Consider the following 17,507-nt stretch of genomic DNA (forward strand, 5'->3'; position numbering starts at 1 on the left):
ACAGGTGACACCCTTCACTAGTATCTCACAACTTGATCACTATGGATGAAGAATAGAATGGTTACAACCGTTCAGCCTATTGTGTCCATCTCTGCAAGAGCAATTCTGATAATCCGCCCTTCTCCACCCTTTTTCCTTAGCCCTGCAGATTAGTTCTCTTCAGGTGCTTATCCAATTCCCTTTTGAAAGCCATGTTCCACCACACCTCTCAGGCAATGCATTCCAGATCCTAACCACTCGCTACATGTAAAAAGGTCTTTCCTCATGCTTTTTTTGCTGATGCTTCTTTTGCTAAGTACCTTAAATTGGTGTCCTCTGGTTCTCGACTGTTCCATCAATAGGAGCAGTTTCTCTCTATTTACTCTGTCTGGATCTTCATGATTTTGAACACCTCTATCAAATCTCTCAATTTCTCTTTTTGAAGGAAAGATATCTGAGCTTTGCCAATCCATTCATGTAACTGAAGCCCTTCATCTCTGGAACCATTCTTCTCAACCTTTTCTGCACCCTCTCTAAAGTCTTCTCTTCCTTTCTCAAGTGTGGTGGCTAGAATTGACACAATAATCCGGTTGATTATTTTTATGAAGTCTTTTATAAAGGTTCATCATAATTTCCTTGCTTTTGTACTCCACGCGTCTGTTTATTAAGGTGATGATTCCCTACACCTTTTTAACCATTTTCTCAATCTGTCCTGCTACCTTCAATGATTTATGCACCTCTCTCTGTTCCTGCATCCCTTTTTAGAATTGTATCCTTTATTTTATGTTGTCTCTTCTTGTTCTTCCTATAAAAATAGATCATTTCACACTTCTAGTTGTCTAACATCAGTCCTACATTTCTCTTTTGTTAGTTTGAACTTGTGACCTTGGCCTACCATGCTAATTTAGCTTAAAGTAGCCGTTTGGATTTAATATTGCAATACAACTTGCTCTTTAATGTATTTCTATTAGGCATCTTCTCAGCCACTTCCTTTCGAGACTGAAGTGGTGAGGTTTTACGTTATGTTACAGATTGGCAGCTATGTAGCTTGTGACACAAGGGTCACTCATTTTAGAATACATGCAGCATACAAAAAGGAAGAGAATGATGGATTTGGCTCTGTCTTTCTGCCTCTGTTTCCATGCATTTAGTTTAATGTACTTCCTCCAAGATTCTTGATAATGCTTGAATCACTTCCTCGCATTCTCTTGATAAAGTAGCCACATTGCTAAGCGATTACTTTTAAATTGCAGTGATTGGCCTACCCACACCAGCCTTTCCCTCCCAAAGAAACTTAAAAACAAATGCAAGAAACTATAAATGGTTAAAAAAAAATTCAACAGTGGCAGTTAGCTGTACTTTTAACCAACACATTCTGAGTGGTGAGATCTGAGGTGTGCCCCAAGTTGGTTTTCCTGTGTGCAGTGAGTGAATGCTCTCTTTGGCTGACAACGACGATATGTATTTAACACAGTAAAACAGCCTAAGACACTCCACAGGAGCATAATCAGACAAAAACTGACAGCGAGATGAGGAAGGGAAATGTTAGGGCTTAAAGCTTGGCCAACCAGGTAGGTTCTAAGGAACATCTTGAAGGAGGCGAGATACGTGGACAGGAACTGAATCAGCAAAGTAGACTATAGGCCACATCCATAGTTGCCAACTCTCTAAGATTGCCCTAAAGATTCCAGGGATTAAAGGACACTTAAAAAAAAAATCATTGGGGCATTCATAAAATTGCATGTGCTTTTCCATTTTCTTTGAAGGCTCCTGTTTATTAAGCCTTAAAAATATTAGAGATGAAGGAAGAACTGTTCGACTGGGTGGGTTGGTTGGAGGCTGCATGATGAAACCTTTGAGATTACATCCAATCGTAATTGGCAATACCATTATAAAATGTAGGCCTTAATTTAAGAATAAAATAGAATAAAATAAAAGAGATAAAATAAACCTGGAAGCCAACCATGCTAACTAGAAAGATGCCAGCTTCAAGTACTGTATTAGCTGACATCAGACAGATAAACAACTACAGTCTCGTATTTCATGGGAAGTTTATTAGTTAGTGTGGAAAATCTCTTGAACCAATACCACCCCTGCATGAAGAAATGCTGCATTCCCAGTAGGAACCAAAAACTTGACTATTGATTGGTTAAGTGCTTCTGGTACTTTTAAAAAGCTTGTACGTGTTTTTTCAAAAGTGCTAAAACACGTAACCAACCAAAATCTAGCTCCCAATCATCGTTAAGAATGTGCTATCTCTTCACATAGAGCTGGGATTTCCTCTATGATTCCTCCCACTAGCTGGAGATCCTCTTATTACGTGTTAGCAGGTCAGGGCACAGGCTATGTGGACAATCAGCACGTGTAGAGGTTTGTTCTGGGAGGAGCTGGGAGAGGTGAGTGTAAGATTACCATTTATGATTGGCCCTATCCTTGGAGGCTACATCATACAGCCTGCAACCCACCCACCCAGTCAGTTTTTCCCTCACCTCTTAATATTTTTACAATCAATAAACAGAAGTGTTCAATGAAAATGGGGAAAAAAGTATATATTTTTTTACTGCCCCTATGATTTTTCTCCCGGGTTGTTCACAGCAGTATCCATTAATTCTTGGATTCTCCAGAGCAATTTTGAGAGAGTCGGCAACCATCAAACAGCATCCTGGTAGGTGCCAGGTGGAGAGTGCAGAGCCACCTAACTTAAGGGGCAATTGGGAGGACTCACTTCAATATAGGAAGGATAGTTTAGATGTGACAGACAGGTGTTAGGTAAATAGTGTGACAAGAAAGTTTAGAGAGTCTATGTGTCAGTAGATCTCACTTGGTTTTGTTCATTGATTGTGGTGTGAAATGTGATAAGAAGCAAGTTTGTTGTTTACAGGAAGTGTCTATTAAATGCCAGGGTATGATAGATGCAGTCACTCCATCCGCCCGGACAGTGTGCAATGCTAAAACACGAGACGAGAATGGGAGAAAGTGTTTCATTTCCTATTTCAGCACCTCTCATTTTGATAACAACAACTTGCATTTATACAGCACCCTTAACGTAGTAAGATATCCCAGGGTGCATCATTCATATGTTACCAAAAAGAAATTGACACTGGGTCACAAAAGGAGATATTAGGTCAAAGCATTAGGTTTTAAGGGAGGGTTTTAAAGGAGGAGAAAGTTGTGCAGAATTTATATGGCATTGGAGGAAAGGTTAAGGGAGCATACCAAAGAGTAGAGAGATGGGGAGTTGAGATGGAGTGCAGAAGTATATTTTGTCTGGTGATGCTCAACAGAGAAAGATTATTGCCTGAAGACATATATGCTTGAAAGGGAAGGAATGATTAATATGTGCACGTTTTCAAACCCTGAGGCTTTTCTTTTTATTTGAGTACTTCGTGTTTGCCAGTTGGCAGCTCTTCCTTTGTGCAAGTCTTGTGTTTCTGGATTCTCTAAGGCTATGTTAATGAATAGGTGGTGCAGTGGTTTAATGGGTCTCTGCACCAATGTGCTGCAATGCACAGTTTGCATCTGTTACTATGCACAAGTTCCTATTCTGCACCATGCTACATTGAAAGGTCACAGAGGCCACATCCTTTTGTGAAGGGCATCAAAGAGAATGTAGGGCCCATTTGCCACATGGTGGCCAATGACAGAACCCAATTTGTAGGAGGCTGGCAGTAGTTGAGTTGCCATTCATCTCAAAGGGACAATCACATGTGCCAGGAGACTAAAGAGAAGGAAGGGAGAAAATAGTTGTAATAAAATATCTCCAGGAAAGACCCTGCTCTCTCAACCTTCAATATGTAGAGCTGCTGAAAAAGTACAGAACAAAGACCTTGCTGTATGTATCCTTCAATATCATGCGATATAGCCAGTAATGCAGCCCAAAGGTGAAAGCAAAAAGTGAATTCCTGCAGTTGGTGCATATACTGGTCAGTGTTATATTAGGCAGCAAATCACATGGAGCCTATAGCAATATATTGCTAATCCATTCAGTTAGACAATGCTGCAAATTCCAAAAGCCCCAGAATGTGTTTTGTTTATATATGAATTGTGTTTAATTATTGGCTGATTAATGTCAGAGGTGATATATTCCCAGATGCTATCCAGTTTAAGTGTCGGGGTATGTGTTACTGAGTGGTGATGGGGTGGTTATGTCCCTGGATTAGTGACCAGAGATTGTGGGCTTAAATCCTACCATGGCAAATAGTGAAACTAATTCGTAAAAGTTGGTAATTAGTGTGCTAGCACCAGAAAAATGACCCTCTTGAATTGCCATAAAAACTCAACTGGTTCACTGATATCCTTCGTCAAAGGGAAACAGTCACCCCTAACTGATCAGGTCTACATGTGACTCCAGTTGCACACTATGGGGTTGATTCTCAAAGGCCCTCTGAAATGAATAGCAAGTTGTTTCAAAAAAGAAAGCATAAGAAGGCCTGCCACTGCTAGACATGGGTAATAAATGCGGCTTTGTCAACATTGCACACACCCCTGAGGACAAACATGTTGCAGGGCAGTAATGGTGAGAATGTTTTCCAGGAAACATTTTCGTTCTTGTCTCAAAGGTCCCTTTAACGCTTTGTGTTTCCCTTCTAGTCCTGTATCGATAACTTTGAAGAGATGGTGAGGCTACTTTTGGACCAAGGGACCAATGTGGATGCGAAGGATAATGAGCTGTGGACCCCATTACATGCGGCTGCCACATGTCGACATACCAATCTTGTGAAAATCCTCATTGAGCGGTCAGTCCCTTTTACCTCGACTCTGGAAGGGGGAAAAATGCAAACTTCAAAATCTCACTTAAACTGATATTTTTCATCCGGTTCTGCAATCTGATTAATTTTTTCTGAGCCAAAAGCTATAGAGTTAACTGGAAGATATTCCATGTAAAGCTGTCAGGTATAGAATTCATCTCATCATTAGCGTATTCAGAAACTCCCTGAAGGAGGATATATTTTTACGTGATTAATAGTGTACCCTGGCTACAATATTAACTGCTAACCCACCACCTTCAGTGGAACACCCACTTTCCTTCATTGCTTTATTACTGATTTGAATACTTGCTCCAAAACTTTGGACATTGCTCTGGATCCACATAAATAAATTATACTTCTCTATAACTTGTATTATCTTTATAGCCACTGATTTGATTAAGAGAATAAAGATAACCATTGTCTTAAGTTCTCCCCTATGTTCAAGGTACTTATAAACAGCTATGAAAGAATGACTTATATGTTAAGTTTTATGAGACTGCAGATGTTGAAAATGAAACAAGATGACAGCATCTTTGTTCGTGTCTGAAAGGGGAAACAGATTAATGTTGTTGGGTGGGATCCTCAGCCCAAAGGGGTAGGTGTTTTCTCAAATCAAGTTTTGATGGAAAGTAAGGCAACTTTGCCGGTAGGAGAGTAACTTGATCCCACGGTCCAATTCACTCACTCTCACTCCTCTCACTGCAGGGGTGCAGACCTGTTGGCAGTCAATGCAGATGGGAACATGCCCTATGATCTGTGTGATGATGATCGGACTTTGGAGCTCATCGAAACAGCAATGGTTAATCAGGGTAAGTCTCACAAGGCTAATTTAAATTCAATTAACAAGATGGCTATGTTTGCTATGATTACACAGAGCTTACAGCACAGAGATAGGCAGTTCAACCCAATTGGTCTATGCTAGTCAAAAACAAAAACAGAATTACCTGGAAAAACTCAGCAGGTCTGGCAGCATCAGCGGAGAAGAAAAGAGTTGACGTTTCGAGTCCTCATGACCCTTCGACAGAACTTGAGTTCGAGTCCAAGAAAGAGTTGAAATATAAGCTGGTTTAAGGTGTGTGTGTCGGGGGCCGAGAGAGAGAGAGGTGGAGGGGGGGGGGGGGGGGGGGTGTGTGGTTGTAGGGACAAACAAGCAGACTCGAATTCAAGTTCTGTCGAAGGGTCATGAGGACTCGAAACGTCAACTCTTTTCTTCTCCGCCGATGCTGCCAGACCTGCTGAGTTTTTCCAGGTAATTTTGTTTTTGTTTTGGATTTCCAGCATCCGCAGTTTTTTTTGTTTTTATTTTGGTCTATGCTAGTGTTTATATTCCACACCAGCCTCTTCTCATTCATCCTTATCTAACTCTATCAGCACATCTTTCTGTTACTTTCTCTCTCATGTGATTTATCTAGCTTCCCCTAAAATATATCCTATTCTCTCTGTATCAACTATTCCTTGTGGTGACGAGTTCCACATTCTAACCATTTTCTGGTTACAGAGGTTTTGTCCTGAATAAAAACAAAAATACCTGGAAAAACTCAGCAGGTCTGGCAGCATCTACAGAGAGGAGCACAGTTAACATTAGCGTGCTGAGTTTTTCCACGTATTTTTGTTTTTGTTTTGGATTTCCAGCATCCGCAGTTTTTTGCTTTTGTCCTGAATATCCTTTTGGATTTATTGGTAACTATCTTATATTTGTGGCTCAAAACAAAAATAAAAACAGAATTACCTGGAAAAACTCAGCAGGTCTGGCAGCATCGGCGGAGAAGAAAAGAGTTGACGTTTCGAGTCCTCATGACCCTTCGACAGAACTTGAGTTCGAGTCCAAGAAAGAGTTGAAATATAAGCTGGTTTAAGGTGTGTGTGTGGGGGGCGGAGAGAGAGAGAGAGAGAGAGGTGGAGTGGGGGTGTGGTTGTAGGGACAAACAAGCAGTGATAGAAGCAGATCATCAAAAGATGTCAACAACAATAGTACAAAAGAACACATGGGTGTTAAAGTTAAAGTTGGTGATATTATCTAAACGAATGTGCTAATTAAGAATGGATGGTAGGGCACTCAAGGTATAGCTCTAGTGGGGGTGGGGAGAGCATAAAAGATTTAAAAAAAAAAAATTTTTTAAATAATGGAAATAGGTGGGAAAAGGAAAATCTTTATAATTTATTGGAAAAAAAAGGAAGGGGGAAACAGAGAGGAGGTGGGGATGGGGGAGGGAGCTCACGACCTAAAGTTGTTGAATTCAATATTCAGTCCAGAAGGCTGTAAAGTGCCTAGTCGGAAGATGAGGTGTTGTTCCTCCAGTTTGCGTTGGGCTTCACTGGAACAATGCAGCAAGCCAAGGACAGACATGTGGGCAAGAGAGCAGGGTGGAGTGTTAAAATGGCAAGCGACAGGGAGGTTTGGGTCATTCTTGTGGACAGACCACAGGTGTTCTGCAAAGCGGTCGCCCAGTTTACGTTTGGTCTCTCCAATGTAGAGGAGACCACATTGGGAGCAACGAATGCAGTAGACTAAGTTGGGGGAAATGCAAGTGAAATGCTGCTTCACTTGAAAGGAGTGTTTGGGTCCTTGGACGGTGAGGAGAGAAGAAGTGAAGGGGCAGGTGTTGCATCTTTTGCGTGGGCATGGGGTGGTGCCATAGGAGGGGGTTGAGGAGTAGGGGGTGATGGAGGAGTGGACCAGGGTGTCCCGGAGGGAGCGATCCCTACGGAATGCCGATGGGGGGGTGAAGGGAAGATGTGTTTAGTGGTGGCATCATGCTGGAGTTGGCGGAAATGGCGGAGGATGATCCTTTGAATGCGGAGGCTGGTGGGGTTATAAGTGAGGACAAGGGGGACCCTATCATGTTTCTGGGAGGGAGGAGAAGGCGTGAGGGTGGATGCGCGGGAGATGGGCCGGACACGGTTGAGGGCCCTGTCAACGACCGTGGGTGGAAAACCTCGGTTAAGGAAGAAGGAGGACATGTCAGAGGAACTGTTTTTGAATGTAGCATCATCGGAACAGATGCGACGGAGGCGAAGGAACTGAGAGAATGGGATGGAGTCCTTACAGGAAGCAGGGTGTGAGGAGCTGTAGTCGAGGTAGCTGTGGGAGTCAGTGGGTTTGTAATGGATATTGGTGGACAGTCTATCACCAGAGATTGAGACAGAGAGGTCAAGGAAGGGAAGGGAAGTTTCAGAGATGGACCACGTGAAAATGATGGAGGGGTGGAGATTGGAAGCAAAATTAATAAATTTTTCCAAGTCCCGACGAGAGCGTGAAGCGGCACCGAAGTAATCATCGATGTACCGGAGAAAGAGTTGTGGAAGGGGGCCGGAGTAGGACTGGAACAAGGAATGTTCCACATACCCCATAAAGAGACAGGCATAGCTGGGGCCCATGCGGGTACCCATAGCCACACCTTTTATTTGGAGGAAGTGAGAGGAGTTGAAGGAGAAATTGTTCAGCGTGAGAACAAGTTCAGCCAGACGGAGGAGAGTAGTGGTGGATGGGGATTGTTCGGGCCTCTTTTCGAGGAAGAAGCTAAGGGCCCTCAGACCATCCTGGTGGGGGATGGAGGTGTAGAGGGATTGGACGTCCATGGTGAAGAGGAAGCGGTTGGGACTTTACATCACCTTACGTCACATCAACAATTTCTAGTTCCCTGGCCCCAACCACTTCCTCTTCACCATGGACATCCAATCCCTCTACACCTCCATCCCCCACCAGGATGGTCTGAGGGCCCTTAGCTTCTTCCTCGAACAGAGGCCCGAACAATCCCCATCCACCACTACTCTCCTCCGTCTGGCTGAACTTGTTCTCACGCTGAACAATTTCTCCTTCAACTCCTCTCACTTCCTCCAAATAAAAGGTGTGGCTATGGGTACCCGCATGGGCCCCAGCTATGCCTGTCTCTTTATGGGGTATGTGGAACATTCCTTGTTCCAGTCCTACTCCGGCCCCCTTCCACAACTCTTTCTCCGGTACATCGATGATTACTTCGGTGCCGCTTCACGCTCTCGTCGGGACTTGGAAAAATTTATTAATTTTGCTTCCAATCTCCACCCCTCCATCATTTTCACGTGGTCCATCTCTGAAACTTCCCTTCCCTTCCTTGACCTCTCTGTCTCAATCTCTGGTGATGGACTATCCACCAATATCCATTACAAACCCACTGACTCCCACAGCTACCTCGACTACAGCTCCTCACACCCCGCTTCCTGTAAGGACTCCATCCCATTCTCTCAGTTCCTTCACCTCCGTCGCATCTGTTGCGATGATGCTACCTTCAAAAACAGTTCCTCTGACATGTCCTCCTTCTTCCTTAACCGAGGTTTTCCACCCACGGTCATTGACACGGCCCTCAACCGTGTCCGGCCCATCTCCCGCACATCCGCCCTCACGCCTTCTCCTCCCTCCCAGAAACATGATAGGGTCCCCCTTGTCCTCACTTATCACCCCACCAGCCTCCGCATTCAAAGGATCATCCTCCGCCATTTCCGCCAACTCCAGCATGATGGCACCACCAAACACATCTTCCCTTCACCCCCCCCCCTATCGGCATTCCGTAGGGATCGCTCCCTCCGGGACACCCTGGTCCACTCTTCCATCACCCCTTACTCCTCAACCCCCTCCTATGGCACCACCCCAAGCCCACGCAAAAGATGCAACACCTGCCCCTTCACTTCCTCTCTCCTCACCGTCCAAGGACCCAAACACTCCTTTCAAGTGAAGCAGCATTTCACTTGCATTTCCCCCAACTTAGTCTACTGCATTCGTTGCTCCCAATGTGGTCTCCTCTACATTGGAGAGACCAAATGTAAACTGGGCGACCGCTTTGCAGAACACCTGTGGTCTGTCCGCAAGAATGACCCAAACCTCCCTGTTGCTTGCCATTTTAACACTCCACCCTGCTCTCTTGCCCACATGTCTGTCCTTGGCTTGCTGCATTGTTCCAGTGAAGCCCAACGCAAACTGGAGGAACAACGCCTCATCTTCCGACTAGGGACTTTACAGCCTTCCGGACTGAATATTGAATTCAACAACTTTAGGTCGTGAGCTCCCTCCCCCATCCCCACCCCCTCTCTGTTTCCCCCTTCCTTTTTTTTTTCCAATAAATTATAAAGATTTTCCTTTTCCCACCTATTTCCATTATTTTTAAAAATTTTTTTTTAAATCTTTTATGCTCTCCCACCCCCACTAGAGCTATACCTTGAGTGCCCTATCATCCATTCTTAATTAGCACATTCGTTTAGATAATATCATCAACTTTAACTTTAACACCTATGTGTTCTTTTGTACTATTGTTGTTGACATCTTTTGATGATCTGCTTCTATCACTGCTTGTTTGTCCCTACAACCACACCCCCACTCCACTTTTCTCTCTCTCTCTCTCTCTCTCTCCGCCCCCCACACACACACCTTAAACCAGCTTATATTTCAACTCTTTCTTGGACTCGAACTCAAATTCTGTCGAAGGGTCATGAGGACTCGAAACGTCAACTCTTTTCTTCTCCGCAGATGCTGCCAGACCTGCTGAGTTTTTCCAGGTAATTCTGTTTTTGTTTTTGTTTTGGATTTCCAGCATCCGCAGTTTTTTTTGTTTTTATATTTGTGGCTCCTGGTTTTGCACTCCCCACAGGTGGAAACATCTTTTCTACGTTTACCCTATCAAGCCATTTCACAATCTTAAAGACCTCTATCTGTTCATTCACATCCTCTTTTCTAGAGAAAAGAGCTACAGCCAGTTCAGTCTTTCCTGAAAATCATAACTTTTCAGTTTTTGTATTAAGCTTGTAAATCTTTTCTCCCTCTATCTTTTTTTTTACAGTTTGGGGCCCAGAACTGTACACACTATTCCAGTATATTCCAAGCAAAGACTCTCCCTTCTTGGCAAAACTATAAGAGTCACATCTCTGTTTCACTTTGCTGTTCAGCTTATGTAAGACAGATTGAATTCACTAATGGATTTTTTTTCCAATGTGTGAGGGGGAGCGAACACTAGAGTTTTGGGTCTTAGACGCTGTCCAGATATTCTGGATGTGGGGGGAGGAGGGGGAGAGGTTGTGCCTGGAATGATTAAATTAATAAAGTTGTGCACTTCATGAACTGATTTTCCCCCCCCTCCACCCTCATTCCAACCTTTCACTCTTAAGATAGATCATTAAAAACAACGGTACTCTGCCCTGTTTGTGAAATCTTGTGCTCTAACTTTGTATTTTCTAAGACGAACAAGGCTAGTAGGTTCAGCAGGAACCCCGCCACCTCCAAGCTCCCTGCCAAGTCACACACCATCTTGACTTGGGAATATATCGCCATTCCATCATCCTCACTAGGTCAAAATCTTGGACTTCCCTTGTGAAAGTACCTTTCACCATGTGGATTGCAGCAGTTCAAGAAGGAGGTTCACTACCACCTTCTCAAAGGCAACTAAGGGTAGGCAATAAAATGCTAGCACATCCTGTGATTTTTTTTTACTCTTTCATGGGGTGTGGGTGTCACTGACCAGACCAACATTTGTTGCCCATCCCTAAATGCCCTTTAACCGAGTGGCTTGCTAGAGTTACGAATCAAACACATTACTGTGGGTCTGGAGTCACGTGTAGGCCAGACCAGGTATGAATGGCAGGTTTCCTTCTGCCAAGAAAGTAGGATTTCCTTCCCTAAAGGACATTAGTGAATCAGATGGGTTTTTACAACAATTAATGCTAGTTGTCACAATCACCAGTGCTGAGACAAGCTTCATATTCCAGATTTGTTAATTGAATTTAAATTCCACCAGCTGCCGTGGTGGGATTTGAACCACATGTGCCCAGAGTATTAGCCTAGGCCTCTGAATTCCTAGCCCTACCACTATGCCACCATCTCCCCCTATGAATGAGTGAACCAAAAAGACAGGGAGGCTGAGGAAGGCAAAGGGAATGGAAGAGACAAGGGGGAATAAAGAGGAGTCAGCAAGGGAAATCAAAGAGAGAGGCAGGGTTAGTTGGGAATATGGATGGAAAGAAATTGTGCCTTTTGTTCTAAGAGTTAACCCTATAGTCATTGGGACTTTTGCAATACAAACCCACCTGCACCCCCAGCCCCCCATCCCGCAAGAAGATACTTTAATATATTTTTAGAAGAGGATTGTGCAGTTTGAGGAATGTAATGGTAAACATTCCAGTAATTCCTTCTGTCAGGAAAGGTTGGGCATACCAGATTTATAATTTATAGCTTCTCAAGTACCTCCCATTTCTTTACTAACAGCAGTTTTGACCTCTTGCTGCAAAACTGTGAATCTCGTTTATTGAAAATTAACATCAGAGAGTTTGGGCCCTTCTGCCAATTCTTTTAGTAACTTGGTGTTGAGATACTGTATACTTTTTATCCCCCAGACATTTTAACATTGATATTCTTTAGGATTTTGTCAGAGTTTGCCTGCAAGAGGCCCCATTGCAAACTGTCAGTAACAGGAATTAAGTTAAATTATCAGACCCCAGCAATCGGTTCCATCCCAACTTGAGTGTTTGACACTAACAGTGCTGATGTTTCACAGAAGGGGAGAAACAGGGGGCAGGATCTTGTTGAAGCGTCAGGGGTATCACCTGCCAGCTAGAGAGCTGGCGAGAAGCCCAAGCTGTCTTTCTTCGGGAAGGTCTGTTGAACCAAATGCCAGTTAGCAGTGGCGCGGCCAGTGGTAGGAGTTCCTAAGGAATCAAGACCCCCAGGGGTAAAAAGTCTTGCCTAGCAAGAGCTGTCGGCCAATCAGAGGCTGGAAGCTCCTGCGCTCAGCTACGCCGCGGACAATGCTGTGCCTGCCACCGGGGTAGAGAATTCCAAAGATTCATAACCTTCTAAGTGAAGAAATTTCGCCTCGTGTCAGTCCTAAATGATCTTTTCTCCTTTCTCAGTCCTAAATGATGGCTGTAACCTGGAAGCTTGTGATGCTGACACCAGGAAATTATTCCAGTGTCAAATGCTAACACATTGAGCATAGAACTTAATTTTCATTCAAATTTGACAGCTCATTAGGTTTGTATTTTCATTCTTCAGCATTCAACACCTGTCTTTATCTATTATTAAAAATCACATGCAGTTCCTGTCTCACTTTCAGTTTTCAGCATTTTTGGCCACAGGTTTTACATCAACTTCCTACGTAAACATTTAGAGAATGAATATTCATGGGCAGTGGAGGGGAAAGGGGAGAAATTCACAATTTTAATAGAAGTGCTCATAATCCTTGGATAAAACATCATTCCTCATAGTTTCCTTGGCTCTTCCAGCAGTTGTTGATAACATGGGCTGAGGGTTCATAAATTAATAACTGAATTCTATGCTTTTGGCTTAAGATCATTTGCTGAATGGGTGACTGATTTCGGTTCTCACCAGGATGGAAGGAAGCTTAAGGAGATCTTTCAGTGCAAGTTTTCCACCAGTGTTATGGTGGATAAGCAGCGTTACTTCACCACTCCATCGCCCAAACCCTTTTAGAATGGAAATTCTGTATGTAAACAATTCTCTGTAACGGTTTCCAACTGTCACCACTAGGTGGTGTTGTCTAGTGGAGCAAGTTCCTGAATTTCACTCCTAGCTATATCCTCATTCTGTTTAAGTACAATGTGGGTATTGACACCATTGTGTCAGCCAGTGAGTTGCAGGTGGAGTGGGCCTTACAGCAGTTATAGTAAATGGAGTCTCTACGCGATACAACAAACAGAACTTATGATCGAAACTACATCAGAATTTCCTGATAAAAGCAGAATTATTTCTCCAGAAAAATGCGATGCGTAGGGGGTAGATGCATAATACAAATTATGTGCATAAAATTAATCCCAGCCATTTACAGTAGTGCAGGATCCGGGTGTGTTTGTTGCGGGAATTATCCAATCATCTCATTTCTGCCTGGGACTCGTATTGTCACTATATACAGCCATATGAGAGAGCTTATATTCGTCCACAACTGTGACCAATGCTATGGGAAATCTCCAAGTCGCAATATTTTTAAACAACAGATTAATATACACGGGCTCTTTCTCGTGAGGGAGAATTTTCTCCCCGTCGGGAGGGGCTGGACGGAAGTGGGAGCGGGCGGGTGCACCGCCGATCGCCACCTACGATTGGCTGCGCGCCGCCATTTTATGTGGGTGGACCAATTAAGGCCCGTCCAGCGTGACACGCACCCCGGAAGTGCTGAGTGCACCCTGTGCAGGCAGGGGGAGTAGGCTGAGTCAGGGCCTGCGCTCTTTTGCGCACGTGCACAAAAGAGCGCAGCAATCTTGCCTCAGGGAGATTAGTTTTTAAAAAAATCAAACTAAAATAAAGAAAAAAAATTTTTTTTAAGACATGACCCCTCATGTGACAGTGTCACATGAGCTGGGACATGTCTATGAATTTTATCAATTTTTTATTCAAGCTTAAAAGCCTTCGTGAAACCTTATCCCGCCCGTGGATGAGGTTTCATGATAAATGCGAAGGCCGCCTGGGCTCTTTGTCTGCCCCCCCCCACCCCCCCCAACCCCCAACCACCACCACCGACCTTAAGGTTGGACGGGCAGCTCAGTTAAGTATTTCAATTACTATTTAAATGGCCTCATAGGCCTTTGACAGTTCAGCAGGTGCGCAGCCAACTCTGCTGCGCACCCGCGGAACTGAAGATCTGAATGACGTGCGGTGATGTTGGGTCACATGCCCGACGTCACCGCGCGTCATTTTTATGCGTCGGCGAGCAGAGCCCGCCCCTACATGCCAACCCGGAGATTCTGGCTATGGTCTTTTTTTTTCTAGTAGCTGTTTCCATATCCCAAAAAGTAAACTGCATCGTAGATACAAACCGCTGCTATTTTGAATGGAACATTAGTTCTGTCACTGAATATAATCCTTGCCTACATGTATCTTTGATTGCAGAGGAGAAACCAACTTGACCCTTTATAAATTTATTTTAATTACTGGTGCTGTAATTTCCCACAAAAGTTTGTTTGGCCTGCCCTAAGATAATAAATATTGACCTGGTTTCCGAGCCTAAACATTGTAGAAAATTCCACTATGCAGGTCCTGGATTAAAAACTGGTTCCTCAGTGATGCCACATTATCCAGAATCCTCCATGGCAAAGAAGAAACCATTGCGTGAATTTTAAAAAAAAACGTTTTGAGCTAGACCTCTCTAGAAATAGCAGCAGTTGTTGATAGCATGAGCCGAAGGGTTCATAAATTAATAACTTAAATCCATGTGCCTTTGAATTAAGATCATTTGCTGCATGGCTGGCTGATCTGGGTTCTTGCCAGGTGGAAGGAAGGTTAAGAAGATCTTTCAGTGCAAGTTTCTGCACAAAATTTACCCAAATTTACCCAAAATTATGTTTCGCTGAACTCCAATAAGGTATTTCTTAAAACAACTTTGCTCTGTTGAAGTAAAGCTAAAACAAAAAATGCTGGAAAATCACAGCAGTTCTGACAGCATCTGTGGAGAGAAAGACAGAGTTAACGTTTCGAGTCCGTATGACTCTTCTTCAGAGCTATGTTGGAGGGTTGGGATGGCACAATTAATATTATACGCATGCAAAGGATTGTGAGATTAACCTAGATACTTTCCTATAGTCATTGCTGTAATATAGGAAATGTGGCAGCCAATTTGCACACAGCAAGATCCCACTGCCCAGGTTATCTGTTTTAGTGATGTTGCTTGAGGGATGACTATTGTCCAGAACACTGGGGAGAACTCTACTACTCTCAATTGACATGGCACCATTTACATCCACCTGAGAGGGCAGATGGGGCCTCAGTTTAACATCTCATCTGAAAGATGACACCTCCAACAATGCCACCTCAGTGTCAGCCTAGATTTTGGGCTCAAACCTCTGGAGTGGAGCCATGAACCCACAAACTCCTGACTCCAAGGTGAGAATACTACACACTGACCCGTGGCTGACACTGCGAGGCCAGTTTCGAGAGCTGATAGTGGTAGAGTTTCAGGAGGATTTAGGGCCTTGGCGAAGCATTGATATCGATGTCCATTTGCTTACATCTCATGTGTCTTCCTAACTGCTTCATTGGACCAAACAGAGAACCTGCATTTTGGCTGCTGATGGTTACTTTAGCATATACATATGATGGCTGACAGTCACTGCAAATCTTCTAACTGTGGAGTCTGTGAATTCAAGAAGTCCCTTAAACATCTGTCTGAGAGGCTTGATGACTGAATTTATTTTGTGTTTTGGGTCTTGGCAGGCTCTCAAACTCATTTACAATTTTGTTATCGGTGAATTTTACATTCAGGATGGGGGATGCTAACATTGGGGAATGGAGCCCTTTCTATATCAGACGCTCAATATTAATGTCAAGCACTCTTGGAGATTAAGTGTAACATGATCAGATGTGGAATAAACCTCCCTCTGCTCTGCTCTGCTCTGCTCCCAACAAAATATCCCAAGCCCAATCCCAGGATAACATATTCTATTGCTTCAGTACGACAATTTTTTTCCATTCTGTGGCCATTCTGAATAAGATTGCCAATTAATACTGAATAAGGTTGGTCACTGACCTCATCTCCTCTGGAGATCTTCCTTCCACAGCTTCTCAATGACTGAATAAGGGACTGTTTCTTCGATGAGCCCAAGCCTACCAGGAGTTGGAATGAGATCACCCAAACTCCTTTTGCAAAGCAATCAAACACAGGACACTTTTTTTTATCCCACCAGTCTAGTCCGGAATTGAATCCAGTTGCCAGAGTTTAAAGAGCAGTGTGCTAACCCCTGACCTTCACCCCCCCCCCCCCCCCCCCCCCCCCCCCCCCCCACCACCCCACCCACCACTTCCCAACCCCACTCTCCCATCATGTTCATGTGTTTAATGGGAATTTTGGTTTACTGAGTTAAACAAAGAAAAAATGTTTATAGTAGTAATTGGTTCTAAAGTCTGTTGCTATCTTTGAATTGCTTCAAGCGGGTTTCCCCAGGCCTCTTGCTCGTCAACATTAGTCACTGGAATTAGAGGATTCATTTTTTTTCTAACACCAATGTTACTCAGAAGTAAATTAACAGATTATTGTTAAAAAAGACCCTATTTTTTTCACTCTAGAGAAGGAAGCCCTTATTTGGTCCACCCTATCAATGGGTTTGACTCTTAACTGCCCTTTCAAGTGGTCTAAGCAAATTACTGAGGAAGCTTATCACCATCTTCTCGAGGGCAATTAGGAATGGGCAATAATGGCTGGCATACACATCAAGAAGATACAATAATGCCTATAATGTTATTGAAAGTTATTTTAAAATAGAGTTTAGTGGTGTCTGTGTGTGTGTCTTAATTGGATTAAATTCAGCTGGTCTAGAGGAAGTAGGTTTGAAATGGTAATTAGATAAACATAGGGAAATAGAAGGTCAGGTGTAAAGGGGGCAATTTGCATTTTTAAATAGACCATTCAAAAGAGGGGGTGAAATATTACACCTAACCAGGTGAAGCTCAGAAACAATAAAGCTTAGCAATAAAGTGGGTATTATGAAAGGGTTTTATTGTTAAAAGATTTAAAGTTTAAAAAAAAACCTGGGGCAGAATTTTCCCCCCATCCACAAGGAAGCACTAAGCACTCCCTATGCGGGTGTGGGGGTGGTGGGGGGGTGGTGGGGGGAGTGCTGCCTCAGGGAGATCAGCTCCACAATAAAAAAGCTGAAAAATAGAGAATTTTTCCCTGACAGGTCCCCTCATGTGACACTGTGACATGAGTTGGGACACGTCCGTCACTTTTAAATAGACTTTAATAACATATTTAAAAACCTACACGAAACCTCATCCCGCCCGTGGATGAGGTTTCATGCTTTTTCTAATGCCCA

At 43.5% G+C, this 17,507-nt stretch overlaps 1 protein-coding gene across 3 annotated transcripts in view; it reads left to right on the plus strand.

The window, feature by feature from the left end:
• The window catches only part of LOC121287477 (protein phosphatase 1 regulatory inhibitor subunit 16B-like), a 150,169-nt gene that overhangs the window by 109,666 nt on the left and 22,996 nt on the right, over positions 1 to 17,507 (plus strand). For all 3 annotated transcript variants that reach the window (XM_041205403.1, XM_041205402.1, XM_041205401.1), the window contains 2 exons: positions 4,570 to 4,715; positions 5,433 to 5,536. In XM_041205403.1, the coding sequence (XP_041061337.1) occupies positions 4,570 to 4,715; positions 5,433 to 5,536 (250 nt within the window). The remainder of the gene's footprint in view (positions 1 to 4,569; positions 4,716 to 5,432; positions 5,537 to 17,507) is intronic.

Source organism: Carcharodon carcharias, chromosome 14 (assembly GCF_017639515.1).
Source record: "Carcharodon carcharias isolate sCarCar2 chromosome 14, sCarCar2.pri, whole genome shotgun sequence".
NCBI lineage: Eukaryota > Metazoa > Chordata > Chondrichthyes > Lamniformes > Lamnidae > Carcharodon > Carcharodon carcharias.